Consider the following 24,379-nt stretch of genomic DNA (forward strand, 5'->3'; position numbering starts at 1 on the left):
GTTTGAGGAACGCAATAAATAGAAACTAGTCAGTGTATTTTCTATTTAGTGGGATACTTAGTATGATGGGGGGATTTTGGGAAGGAGTGTGCAGCTGACTCTTTGTCCATCATATTTTAATCTAACAATTGTATTAGAATATCCTACTGTGTAATCTGTTCATATGCATAGATGCAAGAATTACACAAAATGTCAACAAGAACAAATGGGGTTATGGACATTATTAGATCAGACTTAAACAGTATAATGATGGGCATGATGACACTCTTGTTAAATTGGTAATACTTGTGCAGAAATTAGATGTAATTCTTCCAATGAAAGCACTCAATAATGTCCTACATGTGTACTTTAGTTTCTGGCAATTCATTATTTCTGCTTTGAACTACCAAGAAATCATGAGATGGGTACTTTGTCCTCTATCTGTAGACATTAAGGGCAGAGCAATCAAATCCAGAGCAGCTGATGGCTTCCTGTGTCTGTCGCAGGTTAGCGTTTTTCTTCATGAATCTTGTTCTGGAGGCAGTTCTGCAGAGTGGTCACTAGCTGGCACAGCCACAGTCATAACATCTGATTTTAAACCTAACCTTAACCACACTGCTAACCCTACCGCCTAACCTTAAATTAAGACCAAAAAGCAAATGTTTTGTTTTCATGAATTCTTACAATAGAGCCAATTTTGACTTTGCAGCAGGCCTATCTAAAGGGAAATCACTAAATTCTGCCTCCAGGACAAGACTCGTGACAATAAACGTCAACCTGCGTGTCTGTCACTGTAGTAAAGTGAAACATGTCCTCAATCATTATGATTGTTTTTTGTGTGATAACATGCCACTCCCTTTATTCCCAATGAGCCAGATGTTTTCCCATTGCCCATCTGTACTATTTCTGACCATTCCCTCCCTACCACCCTCCAGTCCCACTCTGACTCTGGGTGCCCTTTGTAACCAACCCTGAAAGCAAATGCATCTGCCTCTCCATTGGCTTTGCCTGCCTCCTGTCTCTCCTGACCTTTCCTGTGCATATTCATGAGGCTTCTTGTCGCCTTGTGTGTGCCTGTACAGCTGCTTGGTCCTGAGCTGTGTGTGGAGAGAGGGAGGGAGAGGGAGGGAGAGAGACGGAGAGAGGGGGACGAGTGAGCAGGGAACAGCAGCAGGGCTGGAGGCTTCAGCCATGTCAGTTTTCTCTACAACGCTGGACAGACGATGAGAAGAGAGGAACCATGGCCTTGTCACTGAGTGCAGACGAAGAGGATTATGATTCAGAATCTGAACAGGTCAGAGAACAGAACATTAGCCACGTTGGGTTTCTAATCTGCATGCTGTTTTGTCTTTCTCAAGGGGGGGGGGGGGCTTTAGACCAGTAATCCTGTGAGTAGAATGTATTTCCTCTCCCTGCCTTCTATTTCTTTCTTTTCTCTATCCCCACTCACTCAGCACCATAAGCAGGGATAGGGTAATAATTTGACTAGGGAATGGATGGAAAAGGGAAACATGGTTTGTTGTTTTGGTAAGAGAACTAATCCACTGGGCAAGAGATAGCTATTTAAGAGGTCATACAGACAGACACCTTCTCCTGTCCCTGGCTCATGTTGTTGTATCCAGATGACCTATCTCAGACCCTAGCAAGAAAAGAATGAGCTGCTCACCAAAGTAGTTACTTGATCCCAATAATTGCTTAGCTTTAAATGTGATCCAGAATCCTCTCACCTTTGGAACAAACCTTTCTCAACAAAAACCCTGAAGAGGACACAAAGAATATACATTGTTGTCTACCAGCTATTTGTCACACACTGACCTGTCAGATTGTGTTCTTGGTCAAGTTACTGTGATCATGGAAAAGGATCGGTCATTGTGACTGGTATTTTTGTGTGAACAGTCAGGGTGTGGGAGAGTAGTGTAGGAGGCAACATGACTATACATGTGAGGCCTTTCACTACACTTCACTTGAGGCTCAGTGTTGACTTTTTTTTTTTAAACTAAAGTAAATAGATTATGCTAAATCAGACCATGCCTGATGTAGCACCATTGTCACATTCAGGTCTAGCTCTCTTGACAGACACTTACTCCTTCCATGTCTAACTGCTCATACTCACGCCTAACCATGCTCTGTGCCTTTAAGAGGGCTGGAAGCAATGTTATTTCGCAGGAACCGAACTAGGGAGGGGGATGGGGAGAGGGAACAATGAGCTGCTCTTACAGCGGTTGACCGCTCTTGCCTGTTTGGAGACTTTAAGTTGTACGTTACGCTACAATAGTACTGAACGATTAACCAATATGTCGTTTTTTTCGGTTATTAAACAACAAATTGAGCGACATTGGTTCAGTTACTTGAATTCCATTTAGTTATGTTTATTGTGAGCCCATGGTGTCTTTTCTCAAGGGATATAAAATAATTTACGAGAGAATTCAAGTCAAGAACTATGCGGGACGCTTGGTCGAAGGGAGTTGTAGTTTTCATGAAGCAAATAATCAACATAGTTCAGCGCAGAAACATGGTATTTAACTACACACAGTAGCTAGGTTTCATTCCAATTTGCGACAGATTTTAATGCGAATATTCTAATATTCAGTATGCACATTTTCCCACCAGAGATGTTTAAATCAAGCGAACTTTTTGCGGATAAGAGGCTGGGCGTCATGACGTAGCGCACATACAAATAATTTACCATCAGTCCTATGTACCGAATTAAAAAGTTAAATGGGTTTCCATCGCATTTTCAACTCTGAGGGCTTTTTCACAACTGTTATTATATAGCAAATGTGAACACTCTTGTCTTGGCATATGCGCTCAAGCTAACAGCTCGCAGATACAGTGCGTGTAGGATACCTACATTGAGATTATTATGGATGAGCGCTATTATTTGTATTTGTCAAACGGCAGCCAAGCATCGATCATCATGTCACCAGAATAAGACCCTCGATATTTATTGTAAAGAAGCATCAATCTCATCACCTTGCACATTCACACATTGCACATTCACAACAGTAGCTATCACTACCCTGTGAAGTTCATAATGTATTTGCCGTTTGTGGCAGAACAAGGGAGAGTTCTAGAACACCGGCAAAAAAAGCCTTTATTTACATGTTGTTTATGAGTGCATTTCATAATACAATCAAGAACCAAAACTTAATTGGAAGGATATGAGAAACCAAAAAAAGTTATTTTGTTTAGAAGTAATAACGTAAATGAAGGCTATGTTGAATGGGTGCAGATGGCGATGGTTTCTTACTGCCGCCAAGAGTCGCGCGCATCCGTGTACTGGAAAAGTGTATATTATTCCAGCTGTAGCCTAATAAACTGCATCCTTTCCCGAGTCGCAATGGGAGGACCACACAACATATCATCGCGTGACTCCAAGTTTACTTCCATGTGATGGTTGTAATATCAATATTTGCGCATAAAGGCGTTTCCACCGACATTTCTCCGTGTCAGATAACTTTAACGCCGGCTACAGGTTAGATACACACAGTCCGCATAGACTTTGAGAGAGGAAAGTACACAATACGATGATGAGAGGGACAGACATTTCGTGAAAGTATGCCTCATCTATTTGATGAAATAGTCAAATGATTTTACTGGAGGGAGCTGGTCCCTCCCCTTGTACTGTAAACCCCCCCCTCAGAATGAACTCAAAATAATATTTATGTACTGTAAACCCCCCCTCAGAAAGAACTAAAAATAATATTTATGACCATAACAATATCGACCCAGTGTTTATAAACGTGGATATAGACTATGCCACTTCAGCATGCTCTTGTGGCACAGTTGATGCCACACAGGGTTATGGGCCAATGCACCAAACAACCAATAAACTAAGTATACTGACTTTGTGTGCTTCAATATCATGGTTTGTGTTGTCAACACCAAAATAAATATTCATCATAGTCTGCTGATGGAAAAACGTATGTATGGCTTTACACCCCCTGCTGTATTGTGGATAAAGAGTTACCTGTTTAACAAAACACAGAGGGTGTTCTTTAATGGAAGCGCCTCTAACATAATCCAGGTAGAATCAGGTATTCCCCATGGCAGCTGTTTAGGCCCCTTTACTTTTTCAATCTTTACTAACAACATGCAAGTGTGTCTATGTATGCGGATGACTCAACACTATATACATCGGCGACTACATTGAGTGATATGACTGCAACACTTAACAAAGAGCTGCAGTTTGTTTCAGAATGGATGGCAAGGAATGAGTTAGTCCTAAATATTTTTAAAAAATAAAATCAATTGTATTTGGGACAAATCATTCACTAAACCTGAACTAAATCTTGTAATGAACAATGTGGAAAATTAGAAAGTTGAGGTGAATAAACTGCTTGGAGTTACCCTGGATTGTAACCTGCATGGTCAAAACCTATTGATACAACAGTAGCTAAAATGGGGAGAAGTCTGTCCATAATAAAGCACAGCTCTGCCTTCTTAACAACACTATCAACAAGGCAGGTCCTAAAGGCCTTAGTTTTGTCACACCTGATTATTAGTCAGTAGTGTGGTCAGGTGCCGCAAAGAGGGAATTAGGAAATGTACAATTGGCTCAGAACAGGGCAGCACGGCTTGCCCTTAAATGTACACGGGGCGCTAATATCAATGATATGCATATCAGTCTCTCATGGCTCGAAGTGGAGGAGAGATTGACTTCATCACTACTTGTTTTGTAAGAGGTGTTGACAAGCTGAATGTACCGAGCTGTCTGTTTAAACTACTAGCACACAGTTCGGACACCCATGCATATCCCACAAGACATGCCACCAGAGGTGTTTTCACAATCCCCAAGTCCAGAACCGACTATTGGAGGCGCACAGTACTACATAGAGCCATGGCTACATGGAACTCTATTCCACATCAGGTAACTGATGCAAGCAGTATAATCAGATGTAAAAAAAAAATACAGGGAAAAATACACCATATGGAACAGCGGGGACTGTGAAGGGAGACACAAAGGTACAGACACACATACACACACAAGCGCTAGCACACGCCCTCTACACACACGTACATTGTAATGTTGTTGTATGGTGGTATTATACATTTTGTATTGTAGATATGTAGTGGTGTTATAATGTAGTGGTGTTATAATGTACAGTTTATCTTATGTTTTATATGTAATGTAAGTGCCTAAATGTGTTTGGACCCCAGGAAGAATAGGCAGCAGCTAATGGGGATCCCTAATTAATACAAATAAAAAGACTGTCAATCTGGACAAACAGAAAATTCATCCCTCCCTACCTTGAAGGCCTACCCAGTATCGAAGGTTTGGCTTGACAGTCTCTGAATATCATTAAACGTTTTGGTGTTTATTAACAGATGTCTATTTCCATTCTTCAAATGACCGTGCTGCACAGTTTGGATTGATTAGATTTTTATTTGCCAGTAAAAATAAAAATACATACATATAGAGTAGAACTATTTTTAAAAGTGACTGGGATTACACCATAAAGTTGGGGTTTATTTCCATTGTGGTCCCTATTTTTCTTCACATAGATACAGACACATTACAGAGATTCTACTGTTCACACATAAGCCAGCTTTTGACATTCTTTTAAAAAGTGGTTTTGGTTGGTATGACTTTGAGTTCCTGTGGTAGTTGGTTCCACTCAACAGCGCCAGTATATACAAATGTGTTCTTACCAGTTAGACTCTTAAATTTAAAACAGTGAATATTAGTGTCTCTGGCTCTGGTATTATGCTGACGGACATCTCTGACAAATTCAATATTTTTGGTTAGTACCAGGGGGCTGAGTCTGTGATAATTCTGTGGACCAGACCAAGTTGAATTAATACTACTATTTCTTTCTACAGATAGCCAGCCTAGCTGCTTAAAATGCTCGACCTCCAGATGGGGGGAGGGGGAGTTTTAGTACAATTCTTACATGCTTGTTTTGGCTGGTCTGTATCTTATTCTTTAGATGTTTGGGGCTGCTGGTGAACCATGATGTGCAGGCATAATCAAAGCGACACTGGACAAGCGCACTTGGCAGAGTCTTTAGGGTGTCTATAGCTAGGGTTCCATCCAATTGGCAGCAGATTTTGTTATTTCCATCAAATTGTTGTTTCCATCAAATTGGCTTGTTGCAGATAAAAGTCTGTGCGTAAATACATAGTGCACATGAAAATTACTTTTGCGGTTACATTCCCATGTACGGTTAAAGTTAAATAGGTTTCCATCGCATTTGTCACAAAAAATGTGTCGGTATAGCAAATGTGTCAGTATACCACTATGGTATTGGCACTTTGTATTTGTCAAACAGCAGCCAACCATCGATCATCATGTCACCAGAATAAGACCCTAGATATTTATTGAGCATCAAGCTCATCCCGTGCACTTTCACCACCCTGTGAAGTTCATCATTTATTTAATCTGTAGCCTAATAAATTACAAGCTTTCCCAAGTCTTAGTGGGAGGACCACACAACATACCATCACGTGACTCCAAGTTTACTTGTATAATATGATATAATAATCATGTCTAATCCTGATGGCTGATTGGTTAAAATGTATTACCACCGGCTAAATCTATGACGCTAAAATGCCTGTTTACTCTGTTCCATCTGACTGCGCAATCCACTGTCTCATCAGCCCAGCCAAGCAATTTATAAACTTGATCACTATTAAAAAGTATCTAGACATTCTCACATTTCTTTTAGACTAACATTTTGTTTTCAACAGCAGAGATTTGTCTAAATGTCACGATTGTCGTCGGTTAAGGAGGACCAAAACGCAGCAGGTATGTGCAGGCTCATCTTGACTTTTATTACCTACAAAATGAACGTACAAAAAATAACAAAAAAACATGAACGATCAACAAAAAAACAGTCTAAGGCTAAACACAGAACAATCACCCACAAATAACAAACACACCCTAATATATGGGACTCTCAATCAAAGGCAGATAGACAACACCTGCCTTCAACTGAGAGTCCCAACCCCAATTAACCAAACATAGAAAACGACACACTAGACTCAACATAGAATTCATGAAACTCACCCAGTGCCCAAAACCCCGGAATACTAAATCAAATGCCCTCCTAACTCATACAACACCCAGAACCACATAAAACAAATACCCTCTGCCACGTCCTGATCAAACTACAATACTAATTAACCCTTATACTGGCCAGGACGTGACACTAAACCTTGCTGTCTGTCTCTCCAATATTTTGTAACATTGTTTCAATATTCAAATTCGATCTCCAGCTGTCCAATAGTAATGAACTCAGGAGTCAGGACAAGACAAGGCAGGCAGGTAGCTTTTCTCAGCTAGTCAAATCAAATCAAATTTATTTATATAGCCCTTCTAACATCAGCTGATATATCAAAGTGCTGTACAGAAACCCAGCCTAAAACCCCAAACAGCAAGCAATGCAGGTGTAGAAGCACCTGCATTGCTAGAAAGGCCAAAACCTAGGAAGAAACCTAGAGGAACCAGGCTATGAGGGGTGGCCAGTCCTCTTCTGGCTGTGCCGGGTGGAGATTATAACAGAACATGGGCAAGATGTTCGAATGTTCATAAATGACCAGCATGGTCAAATAATAGTAATCACAGTGAACAGGTCAGGGTTCCATAGCCGCAGGCAGAACAGTTGAAACTGGAGCAGCAGCACGGCCAGGTGGACTGGGGACAACAAGGAGTCATCATGCCAGGTAGTCCTGAGGCATGGTCCTAGGGCTCAGGTCCTCCGAGAGAGAGAGAGAGAAAGAAAGAGAGAATTAGAGAGAGTATACTTAAATTCACACAGGGCACCGGATAAGACAGGAGAAATACTCCAGATATAACAGACTGACCCTAGCCCCCCGACACATAAACTACTGCAGCATAAATACTGGAAGCTGAGACAGGAGGGGTCAGGAGACACTGTGGCCCCATCCGATGATACCCTAGGACAGGGCCAAACAGGTAGGATATAACCCCACTCATTTTGCCAATGCACAGTCCCCACACCACTAGAGGGATACCTTCAACCACCAACCTACCATCCTGAGACAAGGCCGAGTATAGCCCACAAAGATCTCCGCCACGGCACAACCCAAGGGGGGTGCCAACCCAGACAGGAAGACCATGTCAGTGACTCAACCCACTCAAGTGACGCACACCTCCTAGGGATGGCATGGAAGAGCACCAGTAAGCCAGTGACTCAGCCCCTGTAATAAGGTTAGAGGCATAGAATCCCAGTGGAGAGAGGGGAACCGGCTAGGCAGAGACAGCAAGGGTGGTTCGTTGCTCCAGTGCCTTTCCGTTCACCTTCACACTCCTGGGCCAGACTACACTCAATCATAGGACCTACTGAAGAAATGAGTCTTCAATAAAGACTTAAAGGTTGAGACCGAGTCTGCGTCTCCCACATGGGTAGGCAGACCATTCCATAAAAATGGAGCTCTATAGGAGAAAGCCCTGCCTCCAGCCGTTTGCTTAGAAATTCTAGGGACAATTAGGAGGCCTGCGTCTTGTGACCGTAGCGTACGTGTAGGTATGTACGGCAGGACCAAATCAGAAAGATGGGAGCAAGCCCATGTAATGCTTTGTAGGTTAGCAGTAAAACCTTGAAATCAGCCCTTGCCTTAACAGGAAGCCAGTGTAGGGAGGGTAGCACTGGAGTAATATGATCAAGTTTTTGGGTTCTAGTCAGGATTCTAGCAGCCATATTTAGCACTAACTGAAGTTTTAGTGCTTTATCCGGGTAGCTGGAAAGGAGAACATTACAGTAGTCTAACCTTGAAGTAACAAAAGCATGGATAAATTTTTCTGCATACATTTTGGACAGAAAATGTCAGATTTTTGCATTGTTACGTAGATAGAAAAAAGCTGTCCTTGAAACAATCTTGATATGTTCGTCAAAAGAGAGATCAGGGTCCAGAGTAACGCCGAGGTCCTTCAGTTTTATTTGAGACGACTGTACAACCATCAAGATTAATTGTCAGATTCAACAGAAGATCTCTTTGTTTCTTGGGACCTAGAACAAGCATCTCTGTTTTGTCTGAGTTTAAATGTAGAAAGTTTGCAGCCATCCACTTCCTTATGTCTGAAACACAGGCTTCCAGCAATTGCAATTTTGTCGCTTCACCATTATTCATTGAAATGTACAGCTGTGTGTCATCCGCATAGCAGTGAAAGTTAACATTATGTTTTCGAATGACATCCCCAAGAGGTAAAATATATAGTGAAAACAATAGTGGTCCCAAAACAGAACCTTGAGGAACACCGAAATTTACAGTTGATTTGTCAGAGGACAAACCATTCGCAGAGACAAACTGATATCTTTCCGACAGATAAGATCTAAACCAGGCCAGAACTTGTCCGTGTAGACCAATTTGGGTTTCCAAATTAGTCGAAATCATGACTCAGCTGGCATCATTTTTATGGATATATACAAAGAAATGTAAATTGTAAAAAAGTCAAACGAAATTAAGTGCAGCTAGTTTGCAGTCTTTACAGCTTCAGTTTGGAGTGATTTTGTTATCTGTTGTTTTTGCTGTTGTTGGCTAACTCCTCTGAACAACAGTGTCCTGACGAGCGAGCACATTTTCTATGCAAGGCAAAATTGTGCCTCATTAGCTCATTGTTATGGATGTATCCATATATATATTGGCACGGTTAGCAAAATGGCTTGACAAAATGTAATTCTAGCATCCTCAAAATGGCTTCAGATTAACCAGGTTTCCATCCAATCTTTTTATGCGAGTCAAGTAAATGCCGGATAGAAAATGACACAACAGTCCTGATGGAAGCAGCAAATGTCAGTATTTTGTTGACAAAACAAAATACGCTAGACAAGGTGAGATCTGTTTTTGTTGGTAAAATGTGTTATGTGCGAAATAGCGGTTATTTAAGTGATAATGCCCAAGAAGACATGTTTGACTTTTGAAGTAGCCTAATCAGATTAAAACATTGTCTGGTTGTGTGTTTATGCCACACACACAAGGTAATACATTTGAAAAGGTAAATTACAAATATTTTGCTTATTTTGAAGCATTAGGTTCTAGGTGTGCTAGGAATAGGTACTCTGATTGGAGGAGGTAGAGTGCACATTATGCTTCCGGCAGGCCCAGTTATTCAGGTGACCACACCGCGTGCGTTGCAAAATAAATGTACACATACATGTTAATCAATCATTGCACCCACACTGCTCGCGCATTTCAATAAGCGTCTGCGTACCCAGGCGCTTAAATAGAACTTGGTTCTATTTGTGATGCTTGACGCGCTACAAGTCCCACCTTTCCCATCTCCTCATTGGTTTTTAGGACCATATACCCACGTGGGTGATTGAAAGATGAACTGAGGTTTACACTTCAGTCCAGTTGGTGGTGGTAATGCACCTTGCCAACCGCCATATAAAGTCAGAAGAAGAAGAAGCCTGGCTGTGTCAGCTGATTGTAAGTTAAACTTAGGCATCACACTACCCATGAAGGAATACCTAAGACACATTTTTACTGTCAGTCATTAGCGGCCGTTTAGAATCTATGTTCCTTTTTCCTTCTTCCTTTTCCTTTTTTGTCGGAATAAAACAGGATATAATGAGGACTAGATCAAATATGTCTTGCATGTAATGGACATAAAGAACTGGTCTTGTGTGTGTGTGTGTGTGCATATATGTGTGTGTGTGTGTGTGTATGTATATATATATATATATGTATGTATGTATGTATGTATGTATGTATGTATGTATGTATGTATGTATGTATGTATGTATGTATGTATGTATATATATATATATATATATATATATATATATGAAGTGCACCAGTCCCTCCTGCAGCAAAGCACCCCCACAACATTATGCTGCCACCCCCGTGCTTCACGGTTGGGATAGTGTTCTTTGGCTTGCAAGCCTCCCCCTTTTTCCTCCAAACATAACGATGGTCATTATGGCCAAAGAGTTCTATTTTTGTTTCATCAGACCAGAGGACATTACTCCAAAAAGTACTATCTTTGTCCCCATGTGCAGTTGCAAACCGTAGTCTGTCTTTTTTTATGGCGGTTTTGGAGCAGTGGCTTCTTCCTTGCTGATTGGCCTTTCAGGTTATGTCGATATAGGACTCGTTTTACTGTGGATATAGATACCTTTGTACCTGTTTCCTCCAGCATCTTCACAAGGTCCTTTGCTGTTGATCTGGGATTGATTTGCACTTTTCGCACCAGAGTATGTTCATCTGTAGGAGACAGAATGCGTCTCCTTCCTGAGCGGTATGACGGCTGCGTGGTCCCATGGTGTTTATACTTGCGTACTATTGTTTGTACAGATGAATGTGGTACCTTCAGGCGTTGGAAATTGCGCCGAAGGATGAACCAGACTTGTGGAGGACTACAATTTTTTTCTGAGGTCTTGGCTGATTTCTTTTGATTTTCACATGATGTCAAGCAAAGAGGCACTGAGTTTGAAGGTAGGCCTTGAAATACATCCACAGGTACACCTCCAATTGACTAAAATGATGTTGATTAGCCTGTCAGAACCTTCTAAAGCCGTGACACCATTTTCTGGAATTGTTCAAGCTGTTTAAAGGCACAGTCAACTTAGTGTATGTAAACTTCTGACCCACTGGAGTTGTGATACAGTGAAATAATCTCTGTAAACAATTGTTGGAAAAATTACTTGTGCCATGCACAAAGTAGATGTCCTAACCAACTTGCCAAAACTATAGTTTGTTAACAAGAAATTTGTGAAATGGTTGAAAAACGAGTTTTAATGAATCCAACCTAAGTATATGTAAACTTCCGACTTCAAGGTCCTAAACGATATCATAACCGCCATCGATTAGAGACATTACTGTGCAGCCGTATTCATCGACCTGGCCAAGGCTTTCGACTCTGTCAATCACCACATTCTTATCGGCAGACTCAACAGCCTTGGTTTCTCAAATGACTGCCTCGCCAGGTTCACCATCTACTTCTCTGATAGAGTTCAGTGTGTCAAAACGGAGGGCCTGTTGTCCGGACCTCTGGCAGTCTCTACAGGTTTCAATTCTCGGGCAGACTCTCTTCTCTGTATACATCAATGATGTCGCTCTTGCTGCTGGTGATTCTCTGATCCACCTCTACGCAGGCGACACCACTCTGTATACTTCTGGACCTTCTTTGGACACTGTGTTAACTAACCTCAATACGAGTTTCAATGCCATACAACTCTCCTTCCGTGGCCTCCAACTGCTCTTAAATGCAAGTAAAACTAAATGCATGCTCTTCAACCGATTGCTGCCCACACCTGCCCGCCCGTCCAGCATCACTACTCTGGACAGTTCTGACTTAGAATATGTGGACAACTACAAATACCTAGGTTTCTGGTTAGACTGTAAACTCTCCTTCCAGTCTCACATTAAGCATCTCCAATCCAAAATTAAATCTAGAATCGGCTTCCTATTTCGCAACAAAGCATCCTTTACTCATGCTGCCACACATACCCTCGTAAAACTGACTATCCTACCGATCCTCGACTTCGGCGATGTCATTTACAAAATAGCCTCCAAAACTCTACTCAACCAATTGGATGCAGTCTATCACAGTGCCATCCGTTTTGTCACGAAAGCCCCATATACTACCCACCATTGCGGCCTGTATGCTCTCGTTGGCTGGCCCTCGCTTCATACTCATTGCCAAACCCACTGGCTCCAGGTCATCTACAAGTCTCTGCTAGGTAAAGCCCCGCCTTATCTCAGCTCACTGGTCACCATAGCAGCACCCACCCGTAGCACGCGCTCCAGCAGATATCTCACTAGTCACCCCCAAAGCCAATTCCTCCTTTGACCGCCTTTCCTTCCAGTTCTCTGCTGCCAATGACTGGAACGAACTGCAAAAATCACTGAAGCTGGAGACTCATATCTCCCTCACTAGCTTTAATCACCAGTTGTCAGAGCAGCTCAGAGATCACTGCACCTGTACATAGCTCATCTGTAATATAGCCCATCGAACTACCTCATCCCGATACAGTATTTATTTATTTATTGATCTTGCTCCTTTGCACCCCAGTATCTCTACTTGCACATTCATCTTCTGCACATCAATCACTGCAGTGTTTAATTGGTATATAGTAATTACTTCGCCACCATGGCCTATTTATTGCCTTACCTCCCTTATCTTACCTCATTTGCACACACTGTATATACATTTTTTTCTACTGTGTTATTGGCTGTATGTTTGTTTATTCCATGTGTAACTCTGTGTTGTTGTATGTGTCGAACTGCTTTACTTTATTCTTGGCCAGGTCGCAGTTGTAAATGAGAACTTGTTCTCAACTAGCCTACCTGGTTAAATTAAGGTGAAATAAAAAAATTAAACCCACACACCCACTCAGTCATTGTTTATGAAGTGGGTTATTTTGATCTTATTCTTTTGGTGCAGTTGTGGAGATGTCATGGACTTCCCTCCCTTTTGTGTGCATTGTTGTGGTGTGCTGTGGTCCACTGAAGCCAGGCAGATGGTGAACCCTGTGACTTCCCCCCACAGCACTGGGATCCACAGTGAAACTGATCAGATAAGGCCCCCATCTCGGCCTAGTGTTTTAGGGCCTCATCAAACAAACCTAACATTCCTAGCACATTAATCAGCCAAGTTACAGTAAGTGTTGGTAATCAGTCTGGAACTATTATAGGTCAAGATGCTTTTGTAAACAATCATCAAATGAGTGTTTCATAGGCCTACTTTTGACTCAGACAACTTTATTTATTTATTTTTAAAGACGATACACATGTCTTTAAGATTGGAGTTATGATTTCTTGGAAGAGAGGCATAGGAGGAGGATCACTCCTCATTTTAGCCACCATATTTAGTACTTTCTCCTGTAATTCAGAGGTTTCACATAACATGGCATAGATGGACCATACACTTGTTGATTAAAACAAATAAAAGATAAACAAACTCATGCCCCCTTGGCAGAACAGATATTCGAAGAACATCACTCTTTTCATAACTTACATACACAGAACACTTTGTCAAGCATTTTGTCATGCTGTTGCACAATTAACTTGAATATTTGGAACAAGAGGGTATCAGCTACTTTATTCAAGGTCTCCTTCAGGGTAAAGAGGAGTTTGTTTGAGAGGAAAATAGGTCATGTAGCACACGTGGGTTTCTAATAGTCCTACGTTGATTGCTTTGGTGATCTGTTGTGTTGGATATAATGTTGTAGAGATTTCTGTTAAAAGGTCTCTAAAAAATCAGTTAGAGGAATTTCAATATTTTAAGATAATGCCAGGAATGTGCCAATCACACTTGAATGTTGTGCAATGCTGATAGTCATAGCATTTGCAGCCTCTGCCCTCCTTCTGATGTCTTCCTTGTACACCTTTCCATACACTCCTTGGTTGAACAGATTTATTAGGAAAACCATCAGATTGTAGTCTGTTTCCCATTTCCAGTTGGATGTTGCGTCAACAACAAACCCATATGCTTGAGAATCTGTTTAGGATCTGGAATTATGCTTGAGGATGGCCAAAGATGAGATGAAGGTAAAAGGTTATTATAACAACTCTCTTTCCAAACCTGAAGAAAAGCTTCCCGGTGAAGAATCGTCTTGTGGTATGTCTCCCCAGTGACATCTTATTCTAGTATTCATGAAGGAACACTTTGTTCTCATTGACCCTGGTCGAGTGTTTTTATTCTCTCTCTTTAAGCCCTCTGCAAGAATTCCATCTGCTTTTATAAGATGGCGGTTTGGTCCTTATTAGCTATATCTGTTCCAGGAGGATGATTATGTAAGGGCTGTGACATGACAATGTTGCTCAGTATTTGTTTGGGAGTGGAAGGTTTTCACTGTTGTGTATTAATCCTTAACTGAGGAGCATTGCCAGGTGGTAAGATTTTTTGTGGACCTGTGTGTGTTGCTGTCTTGTGATTTAGTTTCTTTAATGGATGGACCTACTGGCTCACACAGTGGTAGATAATTTTCCAGAAATACACACGCGAACCTCCAGATAAAACCATATTTGACACCATGCAATTGGTTGTACCTTTTATTTAGGGGAGTAGGTTGTGTAAACAGCGTCTCAGCCTTATAGATGTCCTTTGCAGGAGATCAGAGGCAGGACATAAATGCTCGACTGGGACTGAGTGACAAGCAGCAGATTCTACACTACACTAATCGATCTCCCCCAATAAACAGTGTTTTTAGTGCCAGTAAGAACAGCCTCCAGGGGAATGAATGACCCAATCTACAGTAGCACATTCAACTCTGTTTTTCCAGCGTGTCTCCTAGGGCCTGAAGCGATATGTGTACTTTATGAGAAAATAAAGTAACAGTTTTCCTTCTGCCAGAGGAGCCATGAAAATGTTCAATTTCAAAACAATCCTAACCTCTCCACAGCCCTCCCATTTAAAGCTAAAGTACAGTATGTCTCTGCTAGTTCTCATCTCCTTTCATTATTCTATTCAAATGGTTAGGAAAAGCAGGGGAACTGTGTTGCCAAGGAAACACTCGCCTCTGCAGCAAAAAAATACATTTCTCAGTAATGGCGTAGGGAATATCTCATTTTTATTGTTCTGGTGGCTCTAGGCTCGGGTAAAGAGGATTGAAATGAATTTTTACCTGTGAACCTCTATTTGTGGTGTCACAGGGTGGGAGAGAATCTTTTTATTTTCTTGGACAGAGGCTGATTTTTAGATTTGGCATTTAGAGAGGTTTAGAAAGGTACTGTATGTGGCTCGCAGCCGGTGGCTTCAGTGCAGTACTGTTTCACTAGCTTTATGACTGTCAGGAGTAGACCATACTAGATGTTTTGTGTTCCATAATGAAGCAGAATGTAGGTTACTGTCTTAGGCAATTGTGCCCATTTGAATTGCCTTTCTAAAGTAGTTTCCAAATACTCAAGATTGAATATTGGTTGGAGAGGACCAGGGAGCCAATGACCGGACTCAAAAAGTCTTCTTCCAGGGACAAGAGGTAATGGATGTTATAACATAAATGTTATTATTTTTCTCTCTGCAGAAACGGGAAGCCAACCGGCCAAAGCCCAAGATGGGGACTTCAGCAGCGGTCAAGCTGCCGTCCAATCGCAGTGCGTCTGGCGCCAGACGCAGGAGAACACGCTGCCGAAAGTGTGAGGCGTGCCTCCGAACTGAGTGTGGAGAATGTCACTTCTGTAAAGACATGAAGAAGTTTGGAGGACCCGGGCGCATGAAGCAGTCCTGTATCATGAGGCAGTGCATTGCAGTGAGTAAAGCCATAGTAACCACACAGGCTTTTCATCATTCATACTATTTAGTAGATAGTTCAGTTAGCCTATATTGTCTTATCCAGTGCTACAGTGCTGTGCCACAAATACAAAAGACTGTGCATTTGACATGAAAATCATAAGACTCATTCATGTGTCAAAGGTCTCTCGATTCTGTTGAGTCCATTCAGTGGATATTTGTCTACGGCTTGGCATAGTCGCCAATGTCTGTTAATGATTTTCCTAAAACAGGAAACAGAATGACCAGTAGCAGCTTATCAACACTATTTGCAAATATTATTGCACACCGGCATAATGGAGACACTGTGTGTGTACCTGTCAATGAGTTTGACAGTTGTCAGTGAATGTGTTTTTGTATTTGTCCTTTGCAGCCTGTCCTGCCCCACACAGCTGTGTGTGTGGTGTGCGGAGAAGCAGGGAAGGAGGACACATTGGAGGAGGAGGACAAGTTCAACGTCATGCTCATGGAGTGCTCCATCTGCAATGAGATTGTCCACCCCAACTGCTTAAAGGTGAGACAGGATGAGCATGTCGAGTCGTGATTGAACACAACCATGACTGAACACGAGGCCAAGCCTCCACCTGATGAGTTTGATGATTAATTATTTGTGTGAGTGAGATTCACCTGAATGTTTATGATACGGTTCAGTGATTTATATGCTTTGACACACACATGAAGGCAAAATCCTGGAATGTTTGCCTTTGTACTAACGGCAGATGATTCACTGTGTTTGACTGTCAAACAGTTTTACAAGGCAACTTAATGAGTCATTGGTGTGGTGGGGACTTCCTGTTGTTGTTTGACACTGAGTCACCTCATCACTTTCCCTCTTCCAGCCAGACTTGCAGAAGGCTGTGTCCAGTTGAAATCAAATGATGCTAGAATACGACTTTGCAGTGTTGTTGACATTGCTGGGTGGAGCCGGATGCAAATGAAATGCAAAGCTGCTCATGCACTCTTAGGAGCCATTCAGCCAAAGCATAACATGTCATAGCATGTCCTTGCTCGAATGAAGTGAAGTTGTGAACTACATCAGATATTAGGAACACAGCCTTTGTGTTTGTTGTATTCCAGGCACATAACACACTTCTGGTAAGGTATTTCTGAAGAATATTGATTTTTCATTGTTAGAGGTTGTTGTTTGCTAGAGTTTCTCACTTTTTAAATGTGTCAGAAATAAAGTGTTAAACTGCCTCACACAAAGAGGTGACAACAGTCACTTTCAGTTCCCTGTTCATTTCTCTCTGTGCTGAACACATTGTACATTAGACTGACTCCCCTTCTGCCCTTTTCATCTTAACTCTCTCTTTTACTTCATGCTTTTCAGGTAAAAGATGCCTCTGGCGTGGTGAACGATGAACTTCCTAACTGTTGGGAATGTCCCAAATGCAACTACGCTGGGAAAACCGGAAAAGTGAGTACCTACAAATGTAGGATCTTAATTTGAGCCAGTTTGCTCCAGCAGGAACTTAATCCTGCAGCAAAAGGATATGCGGATTATAGTTAATTGATATTTTGTAGCGGTTGATAAATTTGAAATTATAAACTTCAGAAGACTTATTAAACCTCAAATTCACTTAAAGTTTTAAATGTCCTGCTTTGCAGGACAGTTCTCCTGCAACAGGGTGATCAGACATCTGTATATGAATGCATCATTTTAAGTACTTACTGTAGGCAGCCCGTCATAGAATACTATCTATTCTGAAGTTCATAAGCATTAATATGAAATTGATATTTTAGTTTCCCCTTTCTCCAAAGATAAAGCACACACCAATTTTGTCATCTGATGTTGGACTAGGAAACAGTGCTGTGAACCATCTTTGGAAAACACTCTCCAAATAATGATTCTTTAAAGTCAGAGGCATTTCATAATGTCTTTACTTTGTGGTTTCTTACTTCCTGTTCATCTACTTACTATATCACATGGTTCAATGCCCTGTGTCTGTTACACGGGAAGGAAACAAACATCTAATTCTCTAGAAGTGGCACAGTCACAGTCTAAGTAGTTTACAATGTCTGACTTGTTTCACCATTGAAACAAGTACAGTATCTCAGTTTGGTGACCCTGTCGTGATAGGCGAAATATATAAAGTTGTCTTCCCTGTTTTTCCACCTTCTGGTCTGCAAGCAAAAAAGGGGACCGGGGTTCAAGTATGCGTCTAACCTCCCTGGCTCCCTGCTGAAGGAGCAGAAGGCAGTGAAGGAGGAGGGTGAGTCCACATCTACGTCTACAGCCAAGAGGAAGCCTGAGGGGGATGATATCTCCAGACACAGACCTGAGGAACGGGAGCCCCTCTACAGACACCCCCCTGTCCTGACCCCCAGCACCCTGCCTCGGCCCAGACCTGAGGACAAACTGAGGAAGAAGAGGAAGCTCTTCGACGATGACGAGGAAGAGGACTTCAGTGTGAGGAAGAAGGTAGATTCCTATTTCATAATGCGGTTTCTGTTTCAGTGTCTGTTAGTATAATGTTACTCATTGACTATGCATGGCAATTTTCATGCTGTGCCAAGCAACTCCTTTTGTAAAATGTTTGGATGTTGATATGTGCTCTGGTATCCATAGTTGAACATGCTCTCTAACTAAACCTCCCTCTCCCCCACAGGGAAAGGCAGATGAATCTCTGTTCCCCAAACTCCTTCATCAGATCAAGACTGAGGAGGAAGACCAGGAGGAGGAAGTGGATAAGGAGGATACAGACTCTCTTTTCTGGCGAGGCCTGGAGAGGAGAGATCGTTTAGGAGACACCGAGGACTGGGCAGAGGACGGGGATGGCAAAGACACAAAGACAAACTTTCCAAGGCCTCCTCTCAAAACTCCTGTTCTAGACAGTGACCAGTCTCACTGCAGCTCTCCACAGGCTGGCCCCAGCAGCGAGGGTGGCAGTGAACCCCAGGAGAAGGGCCCACGCCCCAAAGTGCGCCGCAAACGCCGTTTACCCAATAAGGAGCTGAGCAAAGCACTGAACCAGGAGATCCAAAAGACTGAGGACTGCCTAGCCAATGAGAACCGCCAGCCCCTCAAGGTGGAGCCAGAGAGTGAGAATGAGGAGCCCAAGAGGGGCTTCCGCATCGGCAGTGACCTGGGAGGGGAGCGCCCCCACCTCCGGACCAAGGAAATGAACGGCACCCCCTGGGAGCTGCGCCACTTCTACCCCAGCCAGATCACCCCTCTGGGCTTCAACAGGAGCTCCCCTGGCACCCGGCCCCTGCCCCCACGCTCCCCACCCAAGTGTGTCCAAATGGAGCGCCACGTAATCCGGCCACCCCCCATCAGCCCCCCGCCAGACAGACTGCCCCTGGTGGACGGGAAGACTCATGCGGTGCAGCGAGAGGTCTGGATGAAGCTCTTTGGACACTTCACACACAAGGAGCTGTGTGTCTGCATGCGTGTCTGCAAGACATGGAATAGATGGTGAGAGCTCTTACTATTCCCACTCATATTTTTACTTTACATTTAAGGGCCTATAAAACATAAAATAAAGATGCGTTATAAAAGTTGGGTCCCTGAAAATTGTGCACCATTGTGTACGTCATCCATTTCGTATGATGTGTTACGTCCTGCATAAAAAATTGTTAGGAATTCCAATTCATAAAATATGTTACTAATTTGTAAGTGCTTAAGATCCCATTCAATCTCTTTAACACTCACATTCAAATATACTAATTATCTACAACATTGTGAATTTTAGTCCAAGCCGGATAGCTAGTGTGTATTTCTATTGTCTATCTCTGACAGGTGCTGTGATAAAAGACTGTGGACCAACATCGATCTGAACCGCTGTAAATCTATCACTCCCCTCATGCTGAGTGGCATCATCCGCAGACAGCCCCTCTCACTGGACCTCAGCTGGACCAACATCTCCAAGAAGCAGCTGAGCTGGCTAATAAACCGCTTACCAGGTACATACCAGGACCATGTGAACCTCTGATCTATGGGAGAGGAAAATCTTTTGGCTAGACACCAGAGACTGTCCAAATGTGATTGTGTCTCAGCGTTGAAACCCGTTTAACGCTACTCCACTCTGTGTCCTGCAGGTCTGCGCGTGTTGCTGCTCTCAGGGTGCTCGTGGGTGGCTGTGTCTGCCCTCTGCACCTCTAGCTGCCCTCTGCTGCGCACCCTGGATGTGCAGTGGGTGGAAGGGCTCAAAGATGCCCAGATGAGGGACCTGCTCTCGCCCCCGACCGATAACAGACCAGGTAACCACCTGCAACAAGAGGGGAGAGTTAGGTGAAATTGACATGAGTGTATTATTAGCAACCTCTGGTGGTTCTCCTGGGTGTGACAGGACTGGGAGGCTTTTCTTTCTAAAAACCCATTAGGAAGAAAAATGAGTGTATCTTAAGATAGTTCACGTTTAATTGAAGGATGTTAACGAAAATGTATCAGATTACTTGCCATGTTTGACTGCGAGATGAGAAATCACTCCTATTTTGTTCATGCTCTCCACCCTCAGGTCAGTTGGACAACCGCTGTAAACTGAGGAACATCCTGGACTTGCGTCTGGCCGGACTGGACATCACAGATGCCTCTCTGCGTCTGATTATCAGACATATGTCGTTACTTTCCCGACTGGACCTGAGCTACTGCAACCACATCAACGACCATTCGGTCAACCTGCTGACGGCCGCAGGGACCACAACCAGAGATTCCCTCACAGAGATCAACCTGTCAGGTATGAACCCTGTCAGTCACACATCTCTCACAACCTCAGTATTAGCACCAGGGGCTAGAGTGATACAACATTTACTCTGCTATGTCACTTGTTTATTTTTTGGGGCTACCTTCGGAGGACAAAATGTAACTTTTTACAGCTTTTTCTTTTGTTGTTACATGTACATTCTAAACACATTTTAGATACATACCACTTATTTTAACTTTTTCTTTACAGTAGTGACATTATACAATTTTACATTATACATCGTGTTTTCAGTCATAACTATTATAGAATAAGCTATTTAACTTGTTTTTCTCTTAATATTAAAGAATATCGAAGATGTATTTATTTTCTGTCTTATCTGATTTCAGTTATTTTTTATTTTTATTATAGTTTGCAAGTCTGTTGCATTTAGGCTTCATAATATTCAATCCGGTTCTCTACGGGTTTCCTCATGCCTGGCTCTGTTTTTGTCTCCACCTCAAGTTTGTAATAGGGTGACAGACCATTCCCTTACCTTCTTCAAGCGCTGTGGAAGCATCTGTCACATTGACCTGCGCTATTGCAAACAGGTGACCAAGACGGCCTGTGAACAGTTCATAGCAGAGATGTCTGTGAGTGTACAGTTTGGACTCAAAGAGGACAAATTACTGCAGAAACTCAGCTAGACACTGACATTAAGGCCAAAATGTGCACAGCAAAAAAGAACTACTCTTTGCACTTAATGGAGCAAGACAAGGTTTCCCCATCAAGCCTGCACTGGTTGGTTTTGTGTTTATTTCTTCTTCATTGGAGAATCTACTGTGTTTAGATTTGTGAACGAACAATGTCATATAAGTTTATGAGAGAAGCAGAAGTGTGTAAATTAACAAGGGGGGTGGTCAAAATGTTTGCATCAATGTCTTTCTGGATGTTACAAACCCATTATTGTACTGAAAGGCAAATATGTACTGGACAGGAGATGGGGAGGGAAAACAAAGCATGCATTAGTTTATTTTTGTGTTAAGATTGTACCTTTTTCAAAGGCTTGTGTTTGTTGCATTTAATTTGTTGGGGGATTTGTTTTCTATTACTTATACATGTTAAATGTTTAAAAAAAAATTATACAACAATAATTCACACATTGGGCTAACATTTGAGGTCATAGTGAAGCTTTATGTGTGCAGTACCATACACACCCCAGATTTCAACTCCTAGAACTGAATATTTGCCTATAGTACTTTAAATCAGTTTGCCTTGACACCGATGGTAATATGTATTTTTGGATGCTGTTTTTTTTACCTGATATCATGTGCCAAATTCTGAAGGTGACATTACAAGTTAATGGTAGTTACTGACTTGGACTGGATTTAATTTAATACTTTACTTAAAAAAATGAACATAAGACTATTATTATAAAATAATACATGTTTTAAATGTTTAAATAAATAAGAATTAAATAAATGTTGCAAAGATGGTTAGGTTAATGAATATATCTTGAAATTAATCAGTCAATAAATATTGACATAAGGAATGTTAGTCAAATGTATTTTTTCAATCTCTCAGTACCTTCTGCATTTTCCTATGTTTCGTACATATGTCAATCTCATTGTGCTTCACATGTTTTAGCACTCAAGAGCCCATAATGTGAGATTCTGTCAAGTAATTGAGTCATCTGCTTTAAAGGGCCAATCCACATTTAAAACAATAACAAAGCATTCCCCCGCCTCTGTTTTGGTAAAAAGCTGAGGGCTGGGCCTGGAGAAATGTAATCCCTCTCAAATCGAGGACTTACAAGAATGCAAAGACTGACCATCCACGATATCATAATTATAGTTTTAACCATGTTTTGTGGCAATACAGTTTGTTTACATTTGTTTACAAACATTGGAGGAATACAAGCTTATATTTTGAGTTCTGATGGGATACGACAGTTGAACTAAGCTCATGAGGCATTTGTAAGGTATATTCAAGAATCAATGAGTATATATCATTCATTTCTAAGTCCAGAAATGGGTGTAGCAACTGCAGACTGCCCCTTTACTGTTTCCACAACTGCATACAGTAACAGTGGCCTCCACGGACTTGGCATGTAATGAGTTTCTTTGAAAGAGCATTTGATCATCCTATTATTAATTCAAGATTGACTATCTATTCATTTTGTATTTATTTATATTAGTTATCATCCATAATTGTGATGTAATTATAATTTGCCATTATCTGTTGACCGTGACCTACAATGTCACAAGTGAATGATATTGGCCACCTTGAATACAGATGCACATGATGCAGTTGTTTATATTTGTAAATCTAAAATCTAGTGCTATGATTGTCATTAAAAGTATATTTCTATGTATAAAATGTATTTTCATATACTATAACATTTTTTTTTTACCCTCAGTTGTGTGGCCTTTTGATAGGGCACAGCAGAGACCTCGGGTGGCTTAGCTTCCAATGAGCAGGAAAGAACATTGGTATATGGACATTTCTGGAACCTTCTCGCCCAACTCGGGTCATGTTTTAACCATGTTTTTTAGTTTTACATTCAAGCGTTTGCCACATGGAAGCTGCTATCTGCAGCTGTCCTCTCCTAGACAAAGGCATAATCTGGCACTCTAAACACTAGTTCAACCTACAGCAGGTATTCCCAAACTGGGGCAGGTGCAATGCCGTCAGGGGTACTCCAAATAAAAATGTGATTCACATAACTTTTAATTTTTATTTAAAAAAAAATTCTTCACATTTTCAAACAGTCCATTTATATATTCCAACGGGGCTATACATTTGGGTGAGTTTTTTTTCTCAACTGAGTAGCCTCGTTTCACTGCCAAAAATAAAATTAAACCATCTAGTGTTCAGTGAAATAACAACAATGTCAAATACAGGTAGCCTAGTCAAATAATTAACATCCAATCACATTAACCGTTACTCTCTCGCGGAAATTCCACTAATGGTCCATATGTAGCCAAATGTAGCTGCTGTTCATTCAGTTTGCTCGAAAAATTTATAAATGGTTAAAAAAAGTAAGGCCCTCATCCATAGAGACACATACCAGCTCTACTAGTAGTACTGCTACTACCAGCAGTACTACACCTGCACCTGTCAACGACACAAGTTGTTCTGCTTCCACGAGCACATCCAATGCTAGCATCAGTAATTCTACATTTGTTGTTAGCCCAGGTAGCATGGACACTGACAGTTGTGAATCTGATGCAGCCGAAGAGCTACTGCCCCCTTACCCGAGAAAGCACCGAACAACAGACAGGGATGTTGGACCATCGAAGAGGCTCAAATATGATGAGAACTACATTGATTTGGGGTCCACTTGTATTGGGAGTAGGGCCTTTCCTCAGCCACTGTGTGTTATAGTACTTTTGCACATATTTCACAACACGATGAAACCTTCATTCACCCTTGCGCAGACATTTAGAAACATAACATGCCAATTTGAGCGAGAATTAAGATGACTTTCGAGTAGTAAGACATGTATAAAAGCAACAGATACCATTAATAAGAAGGGGCTAGAAGCGTCTTATATGGTGAACTACTGAGTGGCTAGGACAGGCAAGCCCCATACTATTGT

The 24,379-nt window shown here is 41.8% G+C and overlaps 1 protein-coding gene across 2 annotated transcripts; it reads left to right on the top strand.

Annotated features, from left to right (window-relative positions):
- Nucleotides 1–1,077: 1,077 nt before the first annotated feature.
- On the top strand, nt 1,078–23,159 carry LOC115164627 (lysine-specific demethylase 2B). 2 transcript variants are annotated; one of them, XM_029717309.1, is made up of 10 exons: nt 1,078–1,273; nt 15,912–16,136; nt 16,530–16,670; nt 17,487–17,573; nt 18,288–18,578; nt 18,766–19,574; nt 19,899–20,062; nt 20,198–20,359; nt 20,617–20,835; nt 21,304–23,159. In XM_029717309.1, exons 1-10 carry the CDS (start codon nt 1,220–1,222, stop codon nt 21,483–21,485), a joined length of 2,334 nt encoding a protein of 777 aa, XP_029573169.1. In that variant the 5' UTR covers nt 1,078–1,219; the 3' UTR covers nt 21,486–23,159. The 2 variants fall into 2 exon arrangements, with proteins under 2 accessions (XP_029573169.1, XP_029573168.1); XM_029717308.1 differs by having other exon boundaries at nt 1,079–1,273; nt 18,279–18,578.
- The last annotated feature ends 1,220 nt before the right edge of the window (nt 23,160–24,379 follow it).

Source organism: Salmo trutta, chromosome 27 (genome assembly GCF_901001165.1).
Source record: "Salmo trutta chromosome 27, fSalTru1.1, whole genome shotgun sequence".
NCBI lineage: Eukaryota > Metazoa > Chordata > Actinopteri > Salmoniformes > Salmonidae > Salmo > Salmo trutta.

What these genes read in the sequence shown, in the direction of transcription:
- LOC115164627 (XM_029717308.1), top strand. Translation starts at nt 1,220, where the DNA reads ATGGCCTTGTCACTGAGTGCAGACGAAGAGGATTATGATTCAGAATCT. An exon ending in TCATGAGGCAGTGCATTGCA is followed by an intron (nt 16,137 to 16,529) that starts GTGAGTAAAGCC and finishes TGTCCTTTGCAG; the next exon opens with CCTGTCCTGCCCCACACAGC. An exon ending in ACGCTGGGAAAACCGGAAAA is followed by an intron (nt 17,574 to 18,278) that starts GTGAGTACCTAC and finishes TTCCACCTTCTG; the next exon opens with GTCTGCAAGCAAAAAAGGGG.